The 25,622-nt window shown below is 51.1% G+C and overlaps 1 protein-coding gene across 1 annotated transcript in view; it reads right to left on the bottom strand.

The window, feature by feature from the left end:
* Positions 1-25,622, bottom strand: part of CEP164 (centrosomal protein 164) — a 37,838-nt gene continuing 12,216 nt past the window's right edge. Inside the window, exons 9-32 of the mRNA XM_059829688.1 lie at positions 24,831-25,271; positions 23,243-23,326; positions 21,797-21,880; positions 18,420-18,505; positions 16,646-16,795; positions 14,425-14,643; positions 13,014-13,145; positions 12,175-12,391; positions 11,505-11,582; positions 11,119-11,250; positions 10,695-10,817; positions 9,986-10,129; positions 9,701-9,784; positions 8,749-8,817; positions 8,220-8,398; positions 7,527-7,653; positions 7,028-7,095; positions 6,637-6,844; positions 5,435-5,542; positions 4,186-4,300; positions 2,548-2,895; positions 2,023-2,089; positions 1,326-1,448; positions 1-378 (exon numbers count right to left, since the gene is read on the bottom strand). Of these exons, the coding sequence (XP_059685671.1) occupies positions 279-378; positions 1,326-1,448; positions 2,023-2,089; positions 2,548-2,895; positions 4,186-4,300; positions 5,435-5,542; positions 6,637-6,844; positions 7,028-7,095; positions 7,527-7,653; positions 8,220-8,398; positions 8,749-8,817; positions 9,701-9,784; positions 9,986-10,129; positions 10,695-10,817; positions 11,119-11,250; positions 11,505-11,582; positions 12,175-12,391; positions 13,014-13,145; positions 14,425-14,643; positions 16,646-16,795; positions 18,420-18,505; positions 21,797-21,880; positions 23,243-23,326; positions 24,831-25,271 (3,486 nt within the window). The 3' untranslated portion in view covers positions 1-278. The remainder of the gene's footprint in view (positions 379-1,325; positions 1,449-2,022; positions 2,090-2,547; positions 2,896-4,185; positions 4,301-5,434; positions 5,543-6,636; positions 6,845-7,027; positions 7,096-7,526; positions 7,654-8,219; positions 8,399-8,748; positions 8,818-9,700; positions 9,785-9,985; positions 10,130-10,694; positions 10,818-11,118; positions 11,251-11,504; positions 11,583-12,174; positions 12,392-13,013; positions 13,146-14,424; positions 14,644-16,645; positions 16,796-18,419; positions 18,506-21,796; positions 21,881-23,242; positions 23,327-24,830; positions 25,272-25,622) is intronic.

Here is a 25,622-nt window from a genome sequence, read left to right as displayed (position 1 = left end):
TACTGATGAGAGAACTGTTGATTTATTGAAGCCCTGATATTTCACCACTGGATTAAACAGTCTATAAAGTATATTTGGACACTTTACAGGATTAGAAGAATCCACCTGGGAAGTTCACTTCCTCCTGCCTCCGCTCTCTTGTAAAGAGACTTTATTTCAAGGGCACAGCACAAAGACACAGCGGAGGTGGCTAGGCGTCACTGAAACCCAACATATCGTATCGTTAGGAAGACCGCACGGGCCCCAGCCACCGTCTCTCCGGAGCCAAGTCCCATCTTTCAGTAATGGTACACTTTAATTTGTCTGTTTTCGTCCAGTCCTAGCTGGAGCAGGCTGGGGCTGCTGGCAGGCGGCTTCTGCGCACCTGGGAAGAGAGGTCTGGCAGCTGGGTGAAGGAAAAGCCTGGCTTACGGGAGGGATTAGCAGGCATGAGCACAGCCAGCAGACAGGACAGGTACTGAGGGGCAGGAGCCAGCCTTGCGCACACGTGCTGTATTTAGCCTGCTGCATCCAAGTCAAATGGAATTAAAGGGGGATTAGGGAATTCTAAGGAGCACTGTGCTCAGGACAGCGTGCGCTAGCGGAGGCCTGAGGGATTTGCTGCTAATATCGGCGTACACTGCAGAGGAGATACTGACAGTCCCAGCATAATGCTGTTACAACACAAACCTGAAAACATCCCTGCTAATAGCACCAAGAGGTCTCGCTCATTTGATCCAACTGCATGCTCTGACGTGCCTCAAACTGAGCTTGGAGGGAGAGCTCCGCCAGTGAGCCCCAGCCCTCCCCGCCCAGCCACGCGGCCACCCCACGTGCCAGGTCCACGCGTCTCCAGGCACCCTCGCCTCGCAGAGACGCTGCTCCCTCATCCCGGGCTGCTCAGCCGGGACTGCCCATAGCAAAGTCCCCGATGCGCTGGGGCTGTATCAGTGGCACCAAAAGCAGGCCTGCAAGGCTAGGCCACCTACTTCCCTGCTGCCCCCTCCATTCTGCACTCTTTGGTTAATTTTTTTAAATTCTCACATTACCACCCGCAACTGCTGCGTATGACAGCAGAGCAGCGGCCCTAAAGAGCATCACGGCACAACTGGGGAAAGGGAAGAGACTTTCTTGGTCAAGCACAGCTCAAAGAAGAGCAAACAGGTCACTCAGGCTCTAACTGCTAAACACTGTACTCCTTTGCAGAACTGGACACTAAAATAGAGGCTAAGGCTTTGAAACGGCTGTTCAGTGCTTCAGTGCTCCCAATTCGCTCACCTCCTGCTGTCTCCTCCTGCTGCAGGAAGCTGGAGTGCAATTACAGACCAGACCCAGGCAAAGGATACACTTTTGAGTCCCTCTTGAAGTCTTCTAGCCATTTCTTGTTGGTCTCAATCATTCCTTGAATACTCATCTTGTCTGACTCGCGGCTCTGGAACTGGGAGTGCTGCAACAGCCGTATTTGCTCACTGTTGCACATGAGAGAGAAAGAGACAGCGCAAGTGGGAAAGAGAGGTCTAGGCAGAAACGATCCCAGAGATGAGAAAGAAGATGATGGGCTGCTACAGAAAGAGCCATAGTTAACAAAAAGCAGCCTCCTCTTGCCTCGAAGCCCTCTGCCCGACCATATCGTAGGGAAAAGCTGCAGCAGCCACCCGCTATCAGGCTGCCCTGCTCTTTTTCATCTGTATAGCACCTGAAAGGTTCGGGTGGCAGCCTCCACTCCATCCACCCAAGCGGCACGGCCTGCCGCGGCAGAGCCGGCGTGGCCCGGTGTCGGCACCCGTGGACCCTGGTGCTGGAATGAGGGTTATCAGCTCAACTGTGACGGCAGCTTCACTGTAGAAGCTACAAGGCAGTGCTGAGCATGCGGCAGTGAATAACCGATAGCAGCCAACTTGTCTACGTAACAAGTAATAAGTATCTAACTTATCATTTTGTTACTTGTTACATGAAATGTGACCTATAAATCATTCCAGAGAAATAAAAGCAAAGGGCAGTAAAAGCACAATGAAAAAACAACTCGAGGAAGAAGACCCTTACTCTGCAGGTACGTATCCCAGCTTGCTGTCCAGAGGCTTGGAGCTTCCACTGAGCAACGGGAACCCACCTGGAAAGCAGACATTAAATACAGGCCCCTCAAAAACAACAGTCTTTACATCCGGGTGCATTTGCTTTCTGGTACTTCGGATACACCGTCCCTACAAGCTGAGCCACCTGCCGAGGACATAGCAGCGTTAAGGAAACCGAGACGGTGAACCCAATCTGCAATTCACAGGTTTCCAGTGAAGCAGGGCTGGCTCCTCTTTCACTCCCTGCTTTAGTAACAACGGCTTTCTTGGGTGTGTATCAGAGGCTGAACTGCTCCAGAAGCAGGAGGACAAGATCAGCCATACGCTGCGCTTCCTGGAACAAGCTTCTCATTCCTCATCTCATTAGCACCCTTCCTATCAGCAGCACCAGTGGATCTGGCCTTACCAGCATCGGAAGGGTGGCTGGTTAGAACCTGCAGGGCTGTGAGGTCAAAAGCCACAGGCAAGCAAGCAGATGGATTAACAGGAGACTTACCTGGGAAATACTTGCGCCACTTCTCTGCCAGGATGCTGTCCACTGACTGTCCAGCTGCGAAAGAGCGGCTAGAGCTCAGCCCAGTGCTCCAGGCCCACGGGTCCACCAGAGACACCCCGGCGGGGGGCAGAAGGGAGCCACCTGCCTGAAGTCCTGCCAAGGAGGCATACGTAGAAAGAGGGACGCCATCGCAGGGCGTCGAGGTGAAGAGTGGAGACTGGCGATTGTTCAGAGAGCCCAAGACGCCGAGGACCCCATTCAGTTCACTAGTGATACGCTGCAGGGAGTCTGTCAAGTACTGGATCTTGTCCAGCTGGGGGGCAGGCCGTAAATCGGTTCTCAAATCAACTGGCAGAAGAGAGGGGAAAAAAGGCATCACTGGGAAGGCAAGGGGGATGCTGCCTCCCTGGCAGGAGGCTCGCTTGCCACTGTGTGTTGCACTCAGAGCTGAGTCTGATCAGTGCGTGCTAAGTGGGATACAGAGGCAAAAACCTGGCTTTGCAGCCAACAGAGGAGATAGAGGCCAACAACGAGGATTTGTGCCTCGGAGGCTGCTTGGGTACAAAGTGGAGGGGAAACATGATGGCAAGGACAAGATCTTGCAATGCTGCAAGAATGGGGCCTGCAGGACACGGCTGGATATGCATTAGTGCGTGTGTTTCGTCTCCCTGCTCCATCCCTCTGAGTCCTACTGTAGCCTGTACCGTGCAGCCATTAACATAGCAGTGATTCCCTTGCAAGTGGCAAGCCCTTTCAAGAGCTGCACCCCCCATGCCAAAACCCCCAGTACTGCACCCTGCCTCTCAGACGAGACCCTGGCACAGGCAATCATGCTTTACTTCAACGGTCTCACCGCACGCAAACTGAGCGGGAGGCAGAACAGATTGGTGGCCTTTCTCACGCTCATAAAAAGCGAAGCTCCCTAGGCCACCAGCCAGGCTGGAGGTCGGACCGATAGGACTGTGCTGATACAAGGGCTCTCATCTTATGGTAGAGAAAACCCTTAAACTTCGCATGTGCCTGCAGATATTTTACCAGTCAGGGTCAGAGAGACAATCCCAGACTGGACAGCTTGTCGGTCGGTTGCCGTAGGGAAGTTTTCCAAATTTTCTTTAAGCTTCAGCCTTGCCAGCCTTTCTGCAAGCAACACAACCCTCCTGCCGTCCTGGCTGTTTACGGGAGCCCTTCTTCCCACCTGCACAACTCCAGTTACAGGCAACTAAAGGCAAACAAAAAAGCACAAGCAGCAGACAGAGGGAATTGCAGCAGCCTCTCCTGCCAGAGATGTGAGGAAGAGGAAGCCTGGACACCTGCAGAAGAGCAATACGGCTCTGCAACAGCAGAGAGGGAAGAGCTGAAGCCAAATTTTATAATCTGCTCTAAAAAACAAAGGTAGAGATGCAAAAGGCAAGTTCACGCACAGATTCCGTCCCTGTCATCTGCCACTACAGGCAGGAAATAAGTTTTTCAAATCAAATGCTACATACAGAGCAGTCCCAGATAGTAGGCCTGCCTTAGACGCTAATGAGTGCAAGTGAGAGCAACAGAAGGTACATCAGAGAGGTGAGAGGGAAAGCCAGAACTAGGTCTGAAGCACTGTACACTGGGCACAGCATATCAAGCCAGTCAGGCACTTACATTTAGGCTGATGTAGATTTACACTGGATGTGCTGTTTGTGTCCTCAGAGTTGCTGAGATCAAAAGTCACCATCTTCTTGCATGCAGCACTCTTCAGCGTATCTTCATCTGAAAGCTGGTCAAAAGAAGGAAAACAATGCAAATAAAACCGGCTGTTCTGTCCCTGAAACATAAAAGCCACTGGAATACTGCCTACAGCTAGCCTACGCAGGCTGGACTGCAGTGACAGGCAGAGGTCAAGTGAAGGCAGACTCATCCTCAGTCCCTGACAGCAAAATCTGAAAGTCAAGAGACTGCTTGGTCTCTGGAAGAAGCACGTGCGTGCACTAGGGGCCAAACAGCCACGTGAATGGGCCCTTCTAGGCAGAAGTCAAAGTGTTTTGTGCTTTAAATAAGCCTGAAAACTCTTGCATGGGCTGGGTTCTCTCACTGAACCAAGGACAAATGCTTGACCATCAAAGGGCTCGTGCTCTCGCATCTGCTGCTGCCCGGCCTAAGGCCACGTGGTCGCAGGCAGAGCTGGACAGATTCCAAGGCATGCCTTGGTCAGGAAAGCAGACTCGATCCTAGCTCACACGAGGTGACCTGCCCTTGTTTTCTCTCGGCTCAAATCACGCGTCTTGTTCAGGCTGCTTTCTGTATCCACTCTGCAGCCGCATGCTGTCATCAGCGGAGGGAAGGCACAGTATTTGCCATCTTGACCAAGATACAGACAGTTAGTAAGACACCTAACCATTCTGATGTGAGGTTTTAATTTATATTGTAGGACGCTTCAGCATATGGCTGCTAACACTGATTCGTTTCTGACCCTACAAACAAGCTTCTCACGAGCCAGTGCGCTCAGCAGGTTTTCTCCACCCAGGTCCATCCCTGCTGCCAGCAGCCCTGCCTGGCAAGGTGCCACCACGGAAGAAAGTCTCCATCCAAACCCCAGCCCACGTTTCTCCTGTCGGCTGCAGACCCAGAGAATCACAGGGGTCAGAGTCCAGTTAGGTTTGTCGTTCTCTCCAACTTTGTGACCAGCCTTCTCTCCCACCATCTTCAGACGGATACACGATTCTGCTCTCAGAGAACGTGTGTCCAAAATCCAGCTCTGCTGGCAAACGCCAGTCTTTGGCCACCAGCTAGACAGCCCTCACGGGGACCAAAAGCCCTGCAGAGACTCCAGCCTAGGGGAGGAGGCCGAGAGCTCTGAGCAGGGTGGGAGTGCGTCAGGGCCAGCCCAAGCAACAGTGATGCTGGTGGTTACCTCCTCCAGCAGCGAGGACTCCAGCTGGCTTAGTTTCTCTTCTTTCTTTTTCAGCAGCACCTGTCCTTTCCGCATAGCCGACTTCATCTTGTCCAACTGCTTTGCTTCCTGCCGTGGATCAACAGCCAAGCCAAGGAGGAAAATTAAACAATAATGACAGGAAATAATCTACATTAGTGGTTAGGGTGACTTTCATTATCTCACTTCTACTCAGCACAGGAAAAATCATGCTGCTGGAGTAAAATTGCTCCCCAGTCTTTGAGAGTATGGGAAGTGGAGTGTACAGCGGGCAGAGCACATGCCTCAAAGCAAGGTTACACTAAGGAAAAGGAGGTTTCACTTCCAAACCCTGCATCCAACAGGGTCAACAGCTTTGGTTCTGCAAACACGAATGCTCTCTATAATCAGTGAAGGAAATTATGACCTTCCCTGTCTTTGGTTGGCATATCAGCAGAGCTGACGAGTACTCGAGAACTCCTTTCCAAGCACGGGTGAAATCACTGTAGAGCTACAACCATAAACTTGTACCTAGTGATGGGACGGATACCTGTCACTTCCTTTGCTACGAGGAGAAAATGTTACGGGATTTGCATGACACAGGAATTCCTCTTTCCCTCCCAAATGCTTTCACCATCTTTAAGGTCCCAAGAGCTCCAACTAACGATCAAGTTCCTGCAATCTAGCAAGCTACTGAGCGCTGGCTGCACTGCAGCGACTGCTTCATAGAGCCTTTCTAGTCCAAAGCACACACAACGAAACAGAACTGGAACTATTGGGCCATGCACTGCTCGGTTAGCTGTGGGCTATGCATGCACACACAGGCCCTTTCAGTCACTCAGCTGATGCACAGTAACATCACTGTGATCCAAAGCCTAAGTCAGGTTCTCATTAAGCCTGTTCCTCAGACACTGCTTTTGCACCGCATTCCTGAACAGCTCTCTTGGCCTTCCTGAAGTAATCTACAGCCAGCCTCAGATGGGCAAGGACTCTAACCCCTGTGTTATGATGAGGAAGACACAAGCAGGGACGAACGCTGTGTATCTATCATAAAAGACAGGCAAGATCTGCTTTCCAGGAGGACTGAACACCCACAGCTGCCTGTTACTGCAGCTGCAGAGCCAGGAATCGATCCCAGGGCTGTGGACTCGTTTGTGCAGCCACGATGCCTGACACCTGAAGACAGGCAGCGCTCAGGGGCTCACCTCCTCCAGGTTCTTGCGCACACCCTCCAGGAGCTGGGAGCTGTCGGGGTCCTGCACCACCTCCTGTGCTTTCTGCATATCTTGGCGCCACTGCTGCTTTGCAGCTTTCAGTGCCGTGTGCCTCTTCCTCATGGAGCGGGTCTGGCGCACCAGGAACTCCTTGGCATTCCTGATGGAGATCCCTTCCGCAGAGATGTAGCTCCTGACACTACACGAAAGAGACAGGCATGCTCCTGGCTTTCTGCACTGGCTGTGCCATCCTGCAAGCCTCACGCAACACCCTCCCCAAAAACGGATTGTCAGTGCAATGCGTGTAAACCCAACCAAAACATCTCCTTGTAAAACCGAAGCAAAAAGATTTTCCAGAAGCAGCTGGCATACAGATACTCACTGATCAAATTGGAAGTCGCTGTCCTCATGGCTTTGAGAGGGTGGGGAAGCAGGCTCTCGGGACGAGTGCTGAGGAGTTGAAACGTTTCAAAAACTAAGAAATACGCATGGGAAACAGAACCGCAGGCCACCGTAAGAATCCAATTAGGAGCAAAAATTTGGAATGACATCACCACGGTATTGCCCAGTTCCAACACCAGTGCCAGGGATGTTCTGTACATGACCTTTTAAAAAGTAAAAGACTTCTCTATCCCTGACTCAGGCCCTGCTTTTGACTCCAAAGGCACTCAAGTCTCCCACACTCCTTTGCCCCCAGTAATAGTAAACAGAAATCAATGAAGATTACAAAACATATTGATGTCCTCTGGCAAAGAAAAATGCATCACTGCATCTCAAATGAGTTCACACAGTCACACAGAAGGAGCCAAAGCCGGGGTTTTCAAGGGAGTTACAGCCTCAGATCTCACAAGGCAAACACCTTTACAGTCTGCTTTACTCACAGCTTGAATAGTTTCTCTCAGGTCTTCAACATGGAGTTCAGCTTTCTTTCTTGGACATTCCACACTTTCTTCTGCCTCCAGTTCTTTCAAAGTCTCCTGTTTGCTCCTGACAGCTGCCTCCAGCTCACTGCCCCAAGAAAAGGCAACAGTGACGGCACTTGATTAGACTGCAGGTCCATCTAGCCCAGTAATCTATCCGCAATGGTGCCCAGAGAGACCTCCAGTTTCCAGGAGGGAAAGGGCCACGGATGAGCAAGGCAACACCAGTGTCTGGGCTGTGGTGTGACATCAAACATAACCCCTGGCTGGGCAGGGAAACAGTGCTTCACACCCGTGTTGAGCAAGCCCTTACCCAGAAGCTCAGCTATCTTAGGGGAAGAAAAAAAAAAAAAGAAAAAAAATCTCTTGTCACTGCCCCTCTCAAAACAGATGTGGAGGAGACAAACAAATGAACTGACAAGCAGAGGCATGGGGACAAATTTACACGACAAGTTATTAATAGACCTGGAAAGAGAATCCAGGACCTCCATGCCCTCGACGTGCAGTAAAACCACCATTCGGATTCTGAAGGAATACGGCCCAACATACAAGAAGCTCAGAGGTAAGGGAGAGGTGCAGGTTAGGTTAGAGAGGCTTCTGTTAGGGGCACAGGGTAGATTTTTTTGCATCAGAGGAAATTTCTCATGCACACACCTGATGTGCTTCTGCAGCCTCTGGCTTCGGGTCTGCAACAAGTCCACCTGGGCCTCCAGCTCAGCTTTCTGGTCCTGGAGCTCTTCAAGAGACCTACGCAGCTGCCGGATGGACTCAAGGAGGCTGGTATGCTCCTTCCTACTCTCCTCTAGGCGGACTTGAGAAGCTAAAGCAGCTTCCTAGAAGAAAACCAAAAAATCCCTCACAGCCATTTCTGCAAGACCAAAATAAAAGGCACGCAACCTGCAAGAGCTTGCTACCTGCACAGTTCACAGGAGGTCCCAGAGCTACAAATGCACACACCACACACCAATCCTGGAAGAACAGGACTGTCTCTTCTTTTTGGGAAACAGCTCAGAGCTAATCAAACTCCCAGCAGGATGGCACTCCAGGCTGAGGCAGGGAGGGATTTTCAGACTCACAATTTAGAAGCAACAGTTTGCTTTTTTAAAGCCATATTTCTAGTGTGCTGCCCTCACCCCCAAAAGAAAAGCAGCACAGCATCTCTCCAGAGCTAAAACGTACGTACGTCTCTTTCTAGCTCGGTCCGTCTGTCTTCATCCAGCAGCTGCTGCCTTTTCTTTCTCAGAGACTCCTCCTATATACAGATGAGAAAGTAGGTGAGTGAGGAGACTGCTGACGCTGAGCAGCACTTGAAGTACAGAGGTCAGGCCTAAGTCTCAAAACCATTTCAAAACACCTGAGGATTGTTGTCACTTTTGCTGTATTCCCCCCTACACACTCTCAAGATCCCCTGCCTTTATTTGACTTCAAGGGAGAAGCTGAGAATATTTGCATTCCTGTGGGAAGAACACCCCTTCCTACTCAGCTGCGAGAGTATTCAAGGCACATGGCCGTTTCTGCAGGATCTTGCTTTTGTGAAGCCTCTGGTTGCCTCCGGTATTTCTCTACCTTTTTACTTCCTCACTCCAGTGCTGCTTGGAAAGGAAGGGCTGACAGAAGCAAGGTTATCTACAGCCCTCGGCACGGGCCAGGACTCGAGTGATCTGGCAGGCAAGAGCATCAGCCAGTGATTTTTGCCAGCTCCACAGGAGCATTTGGAGTGCTTCCCTCTCCCACTCTGCTGCCCAAGATCCAGAAACACTCGTTCCCTTTCCATGGCAGCAGGGAGAAGAGGAGGTAAGTCAGGAAGGGATTGACTAAAATGTGAAGTGATGCTGAGCAGAGCATGCTGCCTCGAACCCTCTGTCACTTACAGCCATTCACTGTCTCCCAAAGCACTGAGCAAACCCAAAGCACTGAGCAAACCCAGAGCACTGACTTTCACCGCAAACACCAGCCACGAGGCTGTACCACTAGGAATGCTTAGCCCGGCTCCGACTTGTGATGGAAGCTTTACCTGTAACTTGGATGGCGGCAAAAGCCCTGGCTGAGCTCCTCTGAAAGGTCCCCCGCGAGGAAGCAGCTAGAGGAGCAGCATGGGCTAGGAAACCTCTGCGAGCCCAACAGGGCTGACTCACCTGGCTAAGGAGCTGCACCGATCTGGCTTTGACATTCTTCGCACGCGTTTCAAGCTCGTTTTCCGAATCCTGGAGTTTTCTTTCCTGCACAGAGATGCTGAGTTAAAGACAGAATGGCGCAAGTTCCTCACTCACCAGGCAGAGCTCTGCCACCGGGAAGAACAACGAAAACTGGGAAAACTGCCACTTGTGTAGAGGGTGGCAGGGCGCCGAGGTGTCACGATACCCAGCCCGTCCCCAAGCAGGCAAGTCACAGCAAACTGCTAGGCAAAGCGTTCTCCTCACCTTCTCCCTGTGCCTGTGCTGCAATGCAGTAAGCCGCTCATCCAGCTCTGCCTGCAGAGCTTTCACCTCCGCTTCATGAAGCTGTCGGAGGCGCACCATCTCACTCCGCAGGCCTTCAAACAGCTCGGCTCTTTGCTTTCTCTCCTGTTTGTTGCAAAACACAAACGAGAAAAGCAGCCGAGTGAAGCACCGGGTTCTCCAGCAAGCCAACGTGAACACATGGGACACACCCTCTGGAAAGCCAGCCCATCACACAGCAGGTCCTGAGCAAACACCAAATTTGGCAGATTAAAGCCTTTTGCTTATAGGGACAACATTAAGAGAATGGCTCAAGAAAGGAGGAGTAACCCATGAGACTAAGGTTTTGTGGCACGCTGCTGACGGTATAGTCAAAAATGGGAGGCAGAAGGCTTTCCAGAACGGGCACCTGCAAAAATGTGAACAACCTTCTCTCGTACAGAAGTCCACAAATGCATGCGGAAGTTGCCTGCACAAAGAATATTTTGACAGCTTATCCTTTTAACCCCAGCCTAAATTCACTTTGCATCATGGCAACAATGCCGAGTTCTCCTAGAAGAAGGGAGATTTCCAGTTCTAGGAGTGGCGGAGACAGGCAGGTCTGGCAAGCAGCAGTGCCAGCGCAGGTACAGCCCAACCGAGCGAGCCACTACAGTCACCTCTCAAATTCACTGCTCTCCCCCCGCAGTACCTCCTCCTCATACTGATCCTGAATCCGTGCTAGGGCCTCCTGGTGCTCCTCTTTCATCCTCTCCATCTTCCTCTCGTGGTCTTTTTCCACTTCTTGGCGTTTCTCTCTCATAAGCTCGCTGAGCTGCAGGGGTGACACGGGAGGATGTTTCTCTGAACTACAGCAGTGCACTACAGTGCCCCCCCAAGACAGCAGCCTCTCACACGAGCAGCAGGACTGAAATTCAGGGTACCTTGCAAGCGGGGTCAGGCTGTGGCCTGGGTAGTACAAGGCAAGCACCCTGGTGAGGCGAGATGCTGCAGGGGTGTCCTTTCCCCTAAGGCACCACTGTCACCCCTGGGCAGGGGACGGGGCCTCTCAGACCTCACCATGCATCCAAAGAGAGAGGGTAGAGAACCTTCAGCAATCCAAGACGAATACTTGCCTCGCATTCATATTCTGTTACTCGATAGGCTTTTTGCTGCACTTTCTGTTCTGCTCTCTGCAAGTCGTCGCGCAGCCGAGCCTCCTCGCTCCTCTGTGCCTCTGCTATCTGGGTTTGCAGGCTGGAAATGACCTGCCACAAAAGCCACCCACAGACACTTGTCACCCTTCTGACAAGATCCATTTAGTGCCCTCCTACAGAGAGCAAGCAGCAAGGCAAAGACCAGTGTGTGCAGTCTCACCACCCCCGACATGGAGCGTGTCCAAATGTTGAGCCCAGAACCACATTTAGGAAGTGGAAAAAAAATCAATGCCACTCTCCCTGGCCACCTTTGGTGACAGTGTGGGAAAAAACACGATTTACATTTTAAGGACACCATCTTTTACCTTATGGTGCTTCTCTTCTGCTGCAGACTTCAGCTGCTGGAGTTCAGTTGTAAACTCTTTCTCTAGCTCTTCTGCTGCCTACAGGAACATGAGCAAGACAGTCTGCTGGAAAACCTCTACGTGTGGGGACATGCTGGGCAAGATGCAGTTGCAATTAACGTCTATCCATAAGCATCAAAAAAGCACGACGGTAAACCCCTTTCAAACTGGATTACATACAAGGTGCCTTTACCCTCTATGTGATTTCCTTTCCAGGAGATCTCAACAGATCTCAATCATGCTGTGCTGGAAGGACTACGAACTGCCTCCATTCAACAACTCCCCAGGCTCTCTGGAGGACTAAAGCAGCAGCCAAAGAGATATTCTCATCTGATAAAATGGCTTGGCTTGGCTTGGCAGAGACACACAGCGATCCTTCTCTTCTTCAGATGCAATGTGGCCGTTTAAATAATTGTTATTTAATCATCATTGTAATAAAAATTGGGGGAGTACTCCCCCTCACCTCAATTATGCCTCCGACAGCATGCCTAGCATCTTTCCTTTACATTTCAGCGAGTCATTATTAAAGCACATGCAGGTATTATTTAATCTCAACACTTTAGCATTGCAATGCAAGCCAGGTCAGCGGGAACAGCATCAGTCTGACCCTAGCCGCCGATGAAGATCTCACCTCCTTCTTTTCCCTGTCTAACCTCTCCTTGAGCTCACTCAGGAATTGTTCCTTCTCTTGTTCCAGACGAATCATCTCTTTCTGCTGAGCTTCCTCCATTTCCAGCTTCATTTTCTGCAAAACAAGCTGCTGCTTCCTCTCCAGGCTCTCCTTCTCCATTGCCTGCTGGGATTCCCACTCTTCTCTTAGTTTCTGCAGTGCGACCTCTTGCTCTGCCCTGGTAGGTTTGCAACAAGAACACAGACAGAAGCAAGTCAGAATTTGATACTTTACCACTGGGCTCCATTTGGGAACCAGAGCCGAGAGAAGACGCTGCTATAGGATAGGACACGCAAGCCAGAAGAAACCAAGAACCCCAGCACGCAGATTCACAAATGCATCAACTAAGGCCTTGGAAATAAAAAGTAAAGCGATCAGCGGGAGATGTATCTGTCAACCAAGTAAAAAACAAATAGCAAAATGTAAGTTTTCCAGTGCCTGCCTTCTCTGCCTCCTCCAATTGTTTTCACAGGAGCTGTGCCTGGTCCAACATTACAGCAACACCTCTCTTCAGGACACTTACGTACTGTATGTCTGTTTAGCAAAACTTCGTCAGCTCCAAGGCGGCAGAGCTGTTACCATTAAGGTCCATCTGCTTCACCTTCTACGGACACACGGCTCCCCAGCACATACAGCATCATAGCCAGGGCCTCGTACTTGCTGCCAAGGCAGGGTACCAGCTGTGGGAGGCTCAGGAGGGCCAGGACCTCCACTTTGCATGGTTGCCGGTGGCATGCAAGATGATTCCCTCCCAAAGCAGCAGAGTTTACTTCCCTAGGGATGGCAGCAAAGCTTTTCACCTTATCTTCTCCTTCTCGGCCTCGGTCTCCGAGGTGATTTTGGCTCGCAGCTTTGAGAGTCTCTCAGTTTCTTCCTTTCTGACACGCAACTCTTCCTCCTCAGAAACCTTTGCCAAATCTTCTTTTAGAGACCTGAGAGATGAGCAGCCATAGGAAAAAAAAAAGATAGGTTCAGGAGGCTTTAATATCTTCAAACCGCCTCCCCAAGGCCTACAGATCAGGTGCTGCTCCCACTAGCTGTGCCTGTCTGAGTGATGCATTTCCAGGGCTCCAGACCGTTAATTCTCCTCCATACCTTCAGAACCTGGCTGCTGACATGGGAGACGCAGCCCCCTGAGCATCATACTTCTGCGGTGCGTTTTTAAAATGCGCTATATCATCACAGGTGGCACTTGTTTGGGGTTTTTTTTTCCAGGTAAATGAAATCAACTCCTATTAAATGAAAGCAAGCTCCCAGCCAAGGTACCTGGATGCATTAGTACAACTGTAAGCTTCGTATTTTTGCATGACACTCTTTTTACGGCATAGACTGCTTTATTACTGCATAAACATTTTTCCCTTCAGGTGCGATTTCTGTGTCTTCCTTCGCACCCAAGACGGCATTCCCATGACATTTCACGTCAAGGTACTGTTTCTGGCAGGCTCAGTGTGCTAAGAACATAAGTATCAAGGCCACCTGAAATAAAATACAAGCCTTGAGAGAAAAATCCTGCCAGGGAGAGGACACAGCTCCCAGTGCTGTTCTGCTCCCTGGATCGCTATTAGATCCTCATGCACTGGCTGGGTTTCACACAGACATCCAGGCCCTATTCCTTAAAGTCTTGTTTGGAAGTCCCTCTGTAAAACTTACAGTACCAGCGTTTCAGACAGTTCCTCTGGGGTAAGCTCATCTCCTCTAATGCTCCAGTTTCCAGTCCTGTTACTACCATTTAGCCCAGGATTTGAACGTCTGCCAGGCGGTAAAGCTCCACGCACTGAACTGGAAACTTTTCCCAGGTTAACCATAAAAGACAGGTTCAGAGCTCTGAAAGCTGCATGTGTATCGAATCAGAGCTCGTCTTGCAGGACATGGGAAGATGCTCCCTTGGTGTATTGGAGAGCGCTTTCCTGAGGCAGGCCGTGCTCTCTACACATCTGCTTTAAGCATTTACAGCACTGACAGCAGACCTCTATTCTTTTCAGGATGTGCAGATCCTCCCACACAGGACTGTCTGCGCCAGGCAAAGAGTCCCCTACTCCCCCTCCCCAAAAGCCTTGTTCTTGCCTCCTTTGCCCACAACTCTGCAAAGCAGCACCGCTTTCCCGGTGGTGGCCTGTAACAGCACAAGCCTGCGGCCACCGGCAATAAAATTGCGGCTAGGAAAGGCTCACAGGAGAAATAGCGGGGAGATGGAGTAAAAGAGGAAAGTACCTGAGGGATTTTTCCTTTTGCTGATGAAGCTTCTGCGCTTCCTCCTCCTCCTGCTGCCTCATCTCCTCCTGGAACTGCTGAATTTTCTCCTTCTTTGCTTGTAATAAATGCATTTTCTCTTGCTCAAGCTCCAGCTCCAGCTCCTTGGCTATTCCCTCCAGGGATTCTTCACTAGGCTGGTTCAAGGACTGCTCGTGCTCAATTTCCTTCTCAGGTTGCCTACCAAAAAGACAAAGCTCCTTTGGCAAAAGGGTGACAGAAAACCAAGTAACAGGAAAGGGACAGCAACATTGCGCCAAACAGTTATCAACTCCAAACCAAAAATCTCAAAGCCACCTACTCTAGAAGCTTCACTGTCGACAAAGGGAAAGGACATGCAGAATCCTCTCTAGACTGCAGCCACTGCAGGCTGCTGCGGAGCCCTTGCTCTTTAGCTCACGGGAGGTGAGGAACAGCAGTGCAGGCGGGTGGAGGGCACAGAGGCTGAAGATAAGCTTGCTGCAGGAAAGCACTCTTTACAAGGCTGTTGGGGAACACGCAGCACATGCTCAAGGTTTTGAACAGCACGTTGTCTCAGGTAACAGCTTGGGGCTGCCCCCACGCACCGCTGGTGGGCCCTCTCGTTGACTCGCAGAGAAACTCTGACTGATAAATTATTAAACCCAGCCCTGGCAGCACTCAGGTCCTGAACAACTCTTATTTTGGCCCTCCAGAGCTCACCTTGCGAGGGCGACACGGTCTCACTTCGTGAAGGATCTAGTAGCTACGAAAGCCTGGCTAGGGTTGCCAGGCACAAAAGCAGATGCAATCAGTACCTGTTTTCGGCCCAGCGATTGGCAGTGCACTTCTGATGGACCAGGTATTTTTTCTGCAATTGCAGTCTAAAGTGTGCTGGGAGTTTGCCAGCTCCAGACAACAGGAAGCCTTAAGCGCTCCAAAAATTCAAACCCAATCTGTTTCTAATTAAGTTTTTTTCAGACAGAGAGCAGCAAAATTATAAGGTCTGAGAGAGGCTGAAGGGGAAGGAGGGGAAAGTGAAGATTAGTCTAGGAACAAGATTTTTATTCTTTGCTAGTGAAAGCTGGAGCAGCAAGGTCTCATCGTGCTCTGAGACTGCTAGCGTAAAGGCGGAGGGACTTCTGTTTTGCCAGGAATCAGGGAAATAACAGCCCCAGTAATATAGCCTTGAGTCAAAAGAGAAAAGGTCGCTTACACAGCCATTAGCAAAAAGAACAAGACAGAGGAAAGAGTAGTTGGGTTCTGGAAAAATCCCGCTTCACTAGTGCTCCCCCATAATGCTGCGTGCTCTGCGCCAACTGCAGAGATGCCTGCAGAAGGTGTCATTTATCAGGCTGCTCTGCAAAGCAATTGAGCCACTTCCACCTTTTTATCACGTTCGTCCTTTTGCCCCAGTTCTTGCTTAAAAAGTGATCCAGCCAACACACACACATTGCCACAACCCAACACAATTCCTAATAGAAAAAGAGGGAGCTACTGTGCTGGTCTCCACATCAAAGATTGCTTCTCCACCACTTTGTCCCGAGAGACGCACTGCCTATTTTTTCCAATTGCATCTGCTGATCCGTCATTTGACAGAGAAAGCAAAGTCAGCACAATCACTTCTACTGAGATCTTCTATCGCAGTGGAACTGCAGGTACATATCTGCAGAGACCATCGATTTAGTACAGCAATAGACCGCTGGCTTTTGCAGGGAGCCCGAGCTCAGCCATCCCGCGCTCTGACCTTATTATCTCAAAGCAACCGATGTTCCCAGTGACTGTGAAAGTGGGGTGATTTGTTGGGTTTTTGTCATTCCCCCCCATCTCGGCACCGCTCAGCAAGTGAACTCAGGAGCCTGTGCAAAAGCATTTATCAAAAGAGGGTGAATGCTTACAGCCTTGTTAGCAACACTGGTAAGAAGGAGGCTTTTCCGAGCACAAAGCAAACAGCTCTTTCTCCCTCCCACAGAGTCCTGTGCCACAGACCCCAAGGGCTGAGCTGCTGTTCTCACCCTCCCCGGTACAGACTGTTCACTTGGCACTCTTGCCAGCCAAACAGCTGCTTGGATTTGCATACGGAGATGTTCGAGCTCTGCTGTGCCCACCAAACCGCATCTCCTAGCGTGCTGACTTCACACACGAACTTAAAACACCACAAAGGGGAACAAAAGGACAAAAGCTGTTATGCTTACAACACCAGGGACTTAAACGAAGCCCTTACGCTTTCCGCGGGGCAGCAAGCTCCTCCAGATTGATTAGGCTATCCAGCGATCCCTCCTCCGGCTCCTGGGCCACGGCCTCCTCCTGATTGGGATTTTCTAAAGCAAAACACTTCTCTTCTGGTGTTTCACAACCACTTTGATCCCTCTCACTTTGCAGCACAAGAGAGGTAACAGAAGACCAGATTAGTACAGATTGGAGTCTAGTGGCTGCTGCAGGTAGACAACACAGGGGGAGGATGGGACGTGCAGCTGACTTAGATGGGCACCAAGCCATGCCTGCCAACGGGACCCGTTTGTCCAACATGGGGCTGCCAAAGGCACGGAAGGGCTCCAAACCATTCCACCACCTCAAGCCCTGCCGGACTAACAGGCAGCTGAGGATTTAACGGGTGTCGGTCTCGAAACGCTGAATCCCTTCCCTGGATTATCTCCCTCTCTTTCCAGGTCCTTAGAGAATTTTCCCAAGAGAAGTCAGCCCTATTAGCAATACTCTCCCTGTTGTCCAAGTTACAGACGGAAATATTGGCAGGCACGTTTACATCTACAGTGCTACTTCATCTTGGAAGTACAGAGAAGAGAGACAAGGCAAGCACTAGCTAGCTTTACAGGCAGAGAGAAAGAGAGGATGCACAGCTGGCAAGCAGGTACCAAGTGATGAGGAGACAATTCCTGCGGGCAGAACACATTTTCGGGGACCTTCACATGAACAGCTCCTCTAAGAACAAGGCTGCAAATCCCAAGCGCACACAGCCAGTCATTAAGATGGACTGCAGCTTCTTCTGTTCACAAGTTTTCCTGGCACAGGCAACAGCTTCTTGGTTCCCAGTGCCCCAGAGTATATGTAACTCTGCGCGGAGGCTAAGAGTTTTGACACGATTCATCTATAAATGCCTCACGCTGCAGTTCTCAAAGGGGGAAGGGAGGGGCTCGAGAGAGCACGGAGCTCACTGCTCAGCACAGTATTTCAACTGTTTGAAACAAGTCGCCACAAACAGGCTGAAAACAGCTCCCCTAGACAGGGGGAGTCCTTGCAGTAACCAAGGGTCTGGAAGCCGGCATTGCTCTTGGTGTAAAAGCTGGTGCACTCTAGAGCGAGTTGTCCACATACCAGGGTATAAAATAGCTTAATGCTCACACCTGCTCAACCAGCGACTTGCTCTAGGCCACCTCTATGGGAGGAAGTGGAAGAGAACCGTTCACATTGCAGCTGGACTCCCTGCCACCAGTAAGGGGCACCAGGCTGGCCCTGGGAGCCTTCAGCTACGGGCTCTGCCCAGTGAAGAGCTGGCAGCCCAGCAGGACCGGCGCTGACCGAGACTGGGGGCTGTCATGGGACAATGGCCAGTGGCTAAGTCTTCCATGGCTAAACGCCACAGGGCACAACACACAATGTTAACAGGTTCAGACCATCTTGGCAAAAAGCGCGACTTTCGCAGCCTTGGAGAAAAGTCAGATAGCTGTTATGGAAACAGAAGCAGCTCCACATCTGGGGCAGACACAAGGAAATGAAAGACAGGCAGTTTTGCTGCCTACCCAGCCAGAAGCTGCAACAAAGCCGAAATCTGCTGAGACAGTGCTAAGGAGGTGGCAGGAGAAGCGAGAGGTTTAGCGGGAAAGACCCTGGGAGAAGCTGCAGCATCTCGGGGTGTTCTACAGGGGACACCTGTGCAGGTTAGAGTGACCAGAGTAGAGCAGGGGCGGACAAGACAGGCAAGTCATCCAGAGCTAGAGCTGTCCACGCCTCCTTTGCTGCTCTGACTGTTTGTACCATACCTCTCAGCAGCTTTTGTTCTTTGGCTTTGCTCTTCCTCTATACTGGCTTTGCTTTGGTCTTTTTCCTCTTCTCCCAGCTCCTGGGCCTGCAGGTAAAAGCAAACAGTGTGGAGTTTGCTGGCTCCTTCACCATCAAAGCCTCTCAGGACCTTACAGCGGTTCTGCTGAAGGGCAGCACCGCTCTGGTCCAGCGCATCAGCGCTGAGCCCAAGGACCAAACAACATCCACAGGCTGCTCCAGAACGCCCAGCTGGATGTGCCACCCTCCTCTCCTGCAGGTAACCAAGGTCTCAAAACATCACAGGAACGCCTTGCAGGAACGGTTCTGGCAGCACAGCTGAGAGGCCTGAGAGCGCAGCTCTCCAGGTTGTGTTAGGTTATGGTCTGGGGGTTGCTTTTTCAGTATGGAATATGAACTCCCTGCCAGCGCTAAGCACTTTGGACACAGGTTTGTTTTTTTCCTGAAGGTCTTCTTACATATCCAAGCAACCCTAAACTCCCTGAAAAGTGTAGGAAAAAAACCTCCTAGAAGAGGAACGTCACACACACGAAAGTAAAATAATGTGCTGTGGCCATAAAGCAAATCGATATCTTGGCTGTGACCAGAATCACAATAGGACTCAGTCCTGCTTCGCATCCCGGTTCTCAGGCAAGTTGTGATAGGCAGCACACACACAGTCTCACCTACCCAGGGATTTCTGACTACTCGCTCCAGAACGCATCAGTTTGGGTGCTGCTAAGGAAGCCAGCCCCCTCAGTAACACACTCCGAGCAACTTCTGTTGGCTTATTTATGACATAGTAAATACTCGAAACAGGAATAGCAAATATTTGAATATGAAATAGTCAGCTGCTCCTTCTCCCACCTGCCAGCTACCAGGCACCTCTGTCCCCGCAGCAGGCACACACAAACACGCACTGTGCAGTTCACCTGGGGAGGGGGAGAACTTCCCTCTTCAAGCTGTCAGCCCCACATGAGAAAGCAGTAAGGGCCCATCCTCCCTGCTGAGGTTTCTGGTCCCCAGAAGAGTAGCCCATTCATAAATTCTTGGGGACCACAGACACAGCAGGTGAGCTCAGCCCTTGCCACGCAGGAGTGTACTGTGGAGCAGGGCCAAAATAACACAGAATTAAACCAGCAGTAATTTATGCAAATGTTCAGCAGAGCAAACAGCAGAAGGATTCCCTGCAAGTGCTGTCGCCTTCCATCACATCAGCCTGGTCAGAGCTCTCCCAGGCAGCTCCCCCTCCCAGCCTCCCTCCTGCCCCGGTGTAAATAATGACTTCAATTCCCGAGAACCGAGGAGCTCAGCAAATGTTTCCTGGCTCAAAACGGGCTCTGTCACTGCTGCCGGTGAAAGGAAAGAAGCCAGACAAATAGAGAAAGAGATCTTCCTGAGAATAGGGATAACCAGTCAGAGTAACGCTGCTGAGCCCACGCGTGGGGCCACTGCTGCACCCCTGCCCAGCATGCCTTCCCAGGAGAGCAGTCCCTCCCCAGAATTCACGGGCTGCAGGAATCTCTGGACACATTTGAGAAGGCGAAGCCAGCACCTGCCTGCAGGGAACAAGGGCTGTGAAACTGCCAGAGCGCCTTGCCCCTCCTGTTGCCTCAGCATCCCCAGCAGTCCCAGTACTGCAAGCAGCTTGGTTTTCTGCCCTGCTCAAATGCCAGGCTGCGTCCCACAGAGGACATCGCTCACGATACAAAGCCGGTCTTGTGGACACAGGAAAGCAGGATGACAGAGAACAGGCTGTCTCCTCCCTCTGCACAGCACAGTTCCCAAGGGACCTCAGCAGGAGGATCTCCACAGTCTCCAGCACACATCAGCTTAGATCGCACGCCTGCTTCCAGCCCCTCACCACCGTCACCCTCAGTGCGGCAGCAGGGCCAGCAAAGCAGGATGCCAGCACTTTAAATGCCTGTTAAGTGAAGGGTGAAAGGAGCAGCCTCCCCACTGCCAGCAGAGAAGCCAGGTCTAGCAGGAAGCAGCCCACACAGCCCCTGCAAGCTACCACAGGTCCTGCCAAAACACGCTGACCAAAACGCTCCAATACCGTGCTCATGGAGCTGACCGAGGTGGTCCTTTTTTAAAAAAGAATATTTTGCCAATATATTCAAAGCAAGGCAAGCCCATTACGTGGAAGTAAGCACATTCCTACAACCCAGAGTCATTTCAGACTACCTTCTGTCTACAGACACAGAGCAGCAGCTGCAGTTCTGCAGGGAGCACCATCTCAAACCCACCTCTCTCGTCAAGACAGGGCTGTAACAAACTCCAAATGTGGCTGCTCCAACAGGACATTTGTATGCACAGTGACTGTGCTGCAGCGAGAGGGAGAGGGGGAGAACACAGCAGGCATATGTTTTGTTTTCCCTTCACATCTGATTACGCTCATTATTAGGCACAAGAGGACAGGTGTATTCTCCAGACACAACCTTACAAACTGGATTGCTCCTCTCTGCTGGACAGGTGGTGAGTGTGCCGCTCAGGGTCTCCTCCAGTGCAGCTGATCAACTCACTTACAATCAGAGCAAGGCTGAGCAACCCCAGCTGGAGCCTGACCCTCCGCCTCGCTGCACGGCACGCTCTTCCAGCCAACACACTGATGAGCCGAGATGGCGCAGCAGAGGGGTAGCTGAGAGGGCTCAATAGGAACGTGGGGCTGAGGAAGCCAACTCAGTGACATGCTGAGAAGACAAGGATAAAACCTCAAGATGCACAGCAATCTTCTTCAGTCAGAACTGTCCGATCATAGCTGCATCCCGGGCTACCGTGATATAGGAAGCACAGACAGGCGCGTGCTTATGTACACTCCTTCACATGCCACAGACTGACTGAAAGGAGCCTATTTTTCCCCCTACATGAAAGCAGGCAAGTCAACCGAATGCTTAAAAATAGGCTTCCCTATACCAAAATCTGTCAGAGGGCGTTAACCTCCTTTTCTTCCCATTTACGCTATTGTATTCTGTTACACAAATCCTTTCCATCCGCTTAAGAGAAAGAAAAGGACAAATATACTCACAAAAGAAAAAAGTAAAAGAGACTCTGCTTCCCACCATTCCCCAGGAAAGCCATTTCTTTACACTTGTACTGGGGCAGGGAAAGCACACGTGTGAGCTTGCATGCACGCACCCCTCGCGAGCCACCTCTACTCAAAGACTATGTTCTTTGAGCAGCTACCTGCAACTCATCTCTGGAGAAAAAACAATGCTCTAGTAGCGCTGCTCTAATCCCTGTTGCTTAACACATCACCTCTGTTTTCCTCTGCAAAGCTTCTATGCCGACAGCACCATCCTGTTATTAGCGCACCACAGTACAGTATTTTACCCTGTCTATTCACAGATCAGTCCCTGATCACATATATAGCACTTACCTTGCACGTGGGGCTGTCCAATGCGGGAGACAGAATCCCCACGTCCAGTACCTGCTCAGAAAGCCGACTCTGGAAGCCGAAGTCCTAAAGAAGAAAGCAGAAAAGGATCAGCGTCTGATGAGCATGCGCAGGTTTTGCCAGAGAGCCTGAGACTAGACCAAAATCCTAACACAGCTTGGAATCCACACTCACCATCCCACTGACAGCAAGTCTTTTGTAGCACTAGATATTTGAACAATTAGAAAGGTTTACAGGACACAGGATGGTTACACCAAGACTCAGGCCCGCATCCAAGCGGAGGGCATATCTGCACTGCAGGCAGACAGATGGCTCTGCTCACGGCTCGACCAGCAGCGAGTTGGGTTTTCTCTTTCCCAAGGCGCAGAGGCACAGGCAGGCAAGGTGGTTTATGCAGAGCTACCTGCTGGGACGATGGCAGACAGGGGCACTCAGTAAATCAGGGTTCCCTTTGGGCTTGGCCACCAGGAGCGTGCAGCGCAGAGGCTCCCTTCACTGATGGTCCCCAAGGAAACTCTCCCTGTGAGGCCAGGGGACTGCAATGCCACACAGGGAGGACACCGTGGGATTGCAGGGCGGTGAGCTCTGTCACGCTACCGGTGCACGCGTCCATGCCACCGACTGCAGCAGGCGGGGGTGACACATGGTACATCCACAGCAAGCAGCAGATCTCCCCCCAGCCTCTACTGCTCTCATTTCTGATACTGCTGCAGATTTCCTGAGATCTGCCCTAAAAGTCAGCTTCTGCAAGTTGCCCACAAGCTATTCACTCTCCAAGATAACCCTCCCTCCTGGCGGAGTCTCTGGGGGTCCTCGCACTTGGCTGCACACACGGAGTGTGTGTGTCTGTGCGCACACATGCCCACAAGCGAGCACTACAAAAGGTAATTGTTTGAGGCGGCAGCCACTTGCCAACACACAGGCTTGTACTAACACCGATAAATAATGATATTCTCAGCCATTTGCTGGCCATGCTGCCTCTGCTCCCACTGGCAGATGGCAATGGCATTTTCCTGTGGAGATGAAGAGATGCTGATGGGCATCTCCCCCCCATCTCAGGGCTACCCTCCTGCATGTTCTCCCTCTGGGACCTTCAGGAGCCAGGTCTCCCAGCCATACCGACTCCCCTTAGAAAAAGCTGCAGTCCCTTAAAGCATAATTTTGACACTGCTTATTATTTTCCTTTTTGCAATTATCTGAGTACAGTCCCAGCTCTAAGTGACCTACTTTTCCAGGGATATTACCTCACCCACAGACAGAACCTGCTAAGCACAGGATGATGTTGCTGGCCTGTGCCACAGCTGTAAGGTCATTGCTTAGCAGTTAAGGAGTCGGGCAGCTGGACTGCAAGATAGCATGAACTGGCTGCGCATTCCCAGAGGAACATGAAGCCCACACCCAAGGGACGCAGAGCTTTTAGTGACTCACCATAGGCTGAATCAGCTCACGGTCTGAGCGGTTAGAAACTTGCAAGTCCTCCCCACAGTCGCTGGTCTCGGATGCCTTCGATAGCTGAGAGGAGATATGCATTACAGCCTGCACATGTCTTACCCCTGCAGCTTCACCTAGGCATTTCCAACAAGATGACAACTGATACCAGGAAGACAAATCTGGCCTCTCTAGCGTAGGGAAGAAAAGGTGATTGAATATCACAGGAAAGACACCAAGGGTGTGACCCACAAGACAAGCACAAAACACCACTTCACAGAGATGAAGGACCGGGGAAGGAGGACAGGAGATGGGACTGGGGAGGGCAAAGTGCTCTTCAAATATCCCTGATAAAGGGCACTTGCTTACTGTCCTCTGTTCCTTCTGCAGCTCTGAGAACTCCCCAGCCCACCACACAAATGGGTAAAGCCATACAGAACAGTACCATGGTCTTAAAAGGACTTTGGGAGTACACCTTGCCATGCCCCACCACAGCGAGGACTCCTATGCTCTCAGCCATCGTGAAACAATACGTAACCGTTCAATGTGAACACCCATGTAGCCCTGCTGACTTCAGCAGAACTACCCAGATGCATAAAGCAAGCGTGCAGGTAAGTGTTCGTAAAAGCAAAGCTTTCAACTTGAAGCTCTTCAGGACAGAGCACGTTTTCCAGGCTCAGTTTTATAGCTTATCGTTTCTTAAAGACATTACACGTCAATGGAACCAGAAAAATCCTCAAAATCAGCAGGAAGGAAGCTAGATTGTAAAGAGAGAGTTTTTCAGATCTCATATTCTAACGTTTCTGGATGACACCGAACAAGAGTGGACAGCGTGCGTCTGTCTGGCACCCCAGTTGCAGGGGCCAGGCCATGAACGCATCTGCACCTTAATGGTTCCTCTCCTGCCAGAGGCTGCACAGACACCCTGGTTCAGCTGACTGCAGGCGGCTGTTTGCCAGTTCTCCTCCCAGAGAGAGCTAGAAAAGCACTGGGCTGACTGGAAGGTACTACGCTCGATGGACTCGAGCTACAGCTCTGGAGCCAGCCCCGAGGTACCGTCCTTCCCCACTCTGACCTCGCACCTCCCTGTCGCATCCTTCCGCAGAGCTGCGAATATCGCAGCTGGCAGCTCGCTTTACACTTTTGCCCCATCTCTGCATAAGCTGAGAGAAACAACAGAAGGAGAGAAACAAAGCAGCGCGGACAGCTGGGCTTGGTGTGAACTTCATTATAAAACCTGCTTGCTTCGTACAGATGGCAGCACTGAAAGCTGAGACTTACTTCTCCTCCAAGACTCAAAACATGCGTCACAGTTCAGGGGTTTTGCCTGTCGGTTGCTTTGGACAGCACTTTGTGTACACATAAAAGAATGATTTCCTAGCTCCACACTAAAGAAGCCGATCTGGGAGTTCAGAGCACTCATGCCCCCCCCCAGGAACACCCCGCTGACTAGGAAAGCACTTACGCTGACTTAACAGAAAACGAGTAAGTGCTCGAAGAGCTTTCCTGAATCAGGGCCTTACAAAGCAACGGGTACAGCCAAAGCAGCTTCCACACCAAACCCAACCCATGCAGGCAGGTCTCTTACTTTGCCAGCATCCAGCCTGCTGTCTGTTTTCAGATCAGCTGCTGCTTCTTCCCTGATTTCATTCACTATCTTTTCACCAACAGACACGGTGTCGACGGTGGCAGCCAGGCTTGCCAGATGATCTGCCTCAGCAGCTTCAGCAGCTGGAGATGCAACTCCAGGTTGCCCAGGACCGCTGGGCACATCTGTCCCTGCTGCGCTCCTTTCCCCCAGAGACTGTGGCAGCTCGTCAGCTGCAGAGATGTCACCTTCCACCTCAGCATCTTGCTTGCCCAGTGGTTCATTCCCACTGAGTTTCCCATCGGACTCCTTGTTCTGGCCAGACAGGCTACTGTCAGCATCTCCAGGAAGGACTTGAACTGGAGTCGGAGGGCACGCTGCGTCAGAATCCAAGGAAGACTCTCGCCCTTCTTCAGCGTGTCTTGATTTTAAAGACTCCTTCTAGGCAGTAAGTCAAACACAATTATAGCTACAACATTCGTTACCCCCTCTCTGGGAGGATGCAGGGGTCAGAAATAGCATGGGTTCCTACAGCACGAAGCAAAATCGCAAAGCTTTGGGTGACTTCGAGACCAGTTTAATTTCTTTTCATCCAGTCCCTTTCAAAGGGAAGGAACTTCATTAAGATAAACACACTCATTCCTTGGGCTCAGACGACTTTTTTAATCTGTTGCTTTGCTGTTCACAGGGTCTCAGCGGAGAAGAGTTAGCAGTGCCTGCTGCAGCACCCATCAGCCCCTGGGAGCACCCTACGTACTCTGCAGCAGACCCATTTATGCTTCCACATTGAAT

This window comes from Gavia stellata, chromosome 26, assembly GCF_030936135.1.
Source record: "Gavia stellata isolate bGavSte3 chromosome 26, bGavSte3.hap2, whole genome shotgun sequence".
Taxonomy (NCBI): domain Eukaryota; kingdom Metazoa; phylum Chordata; class Aves; order Gaviiformes; family Gaviidae; genus Gavia; species Gavia stellata.
The sequence above is the reverse complement of the archived record's forward strand: the minus strand, read 5'-3'. Positions and strand labels throughout refer to the sequence as shown.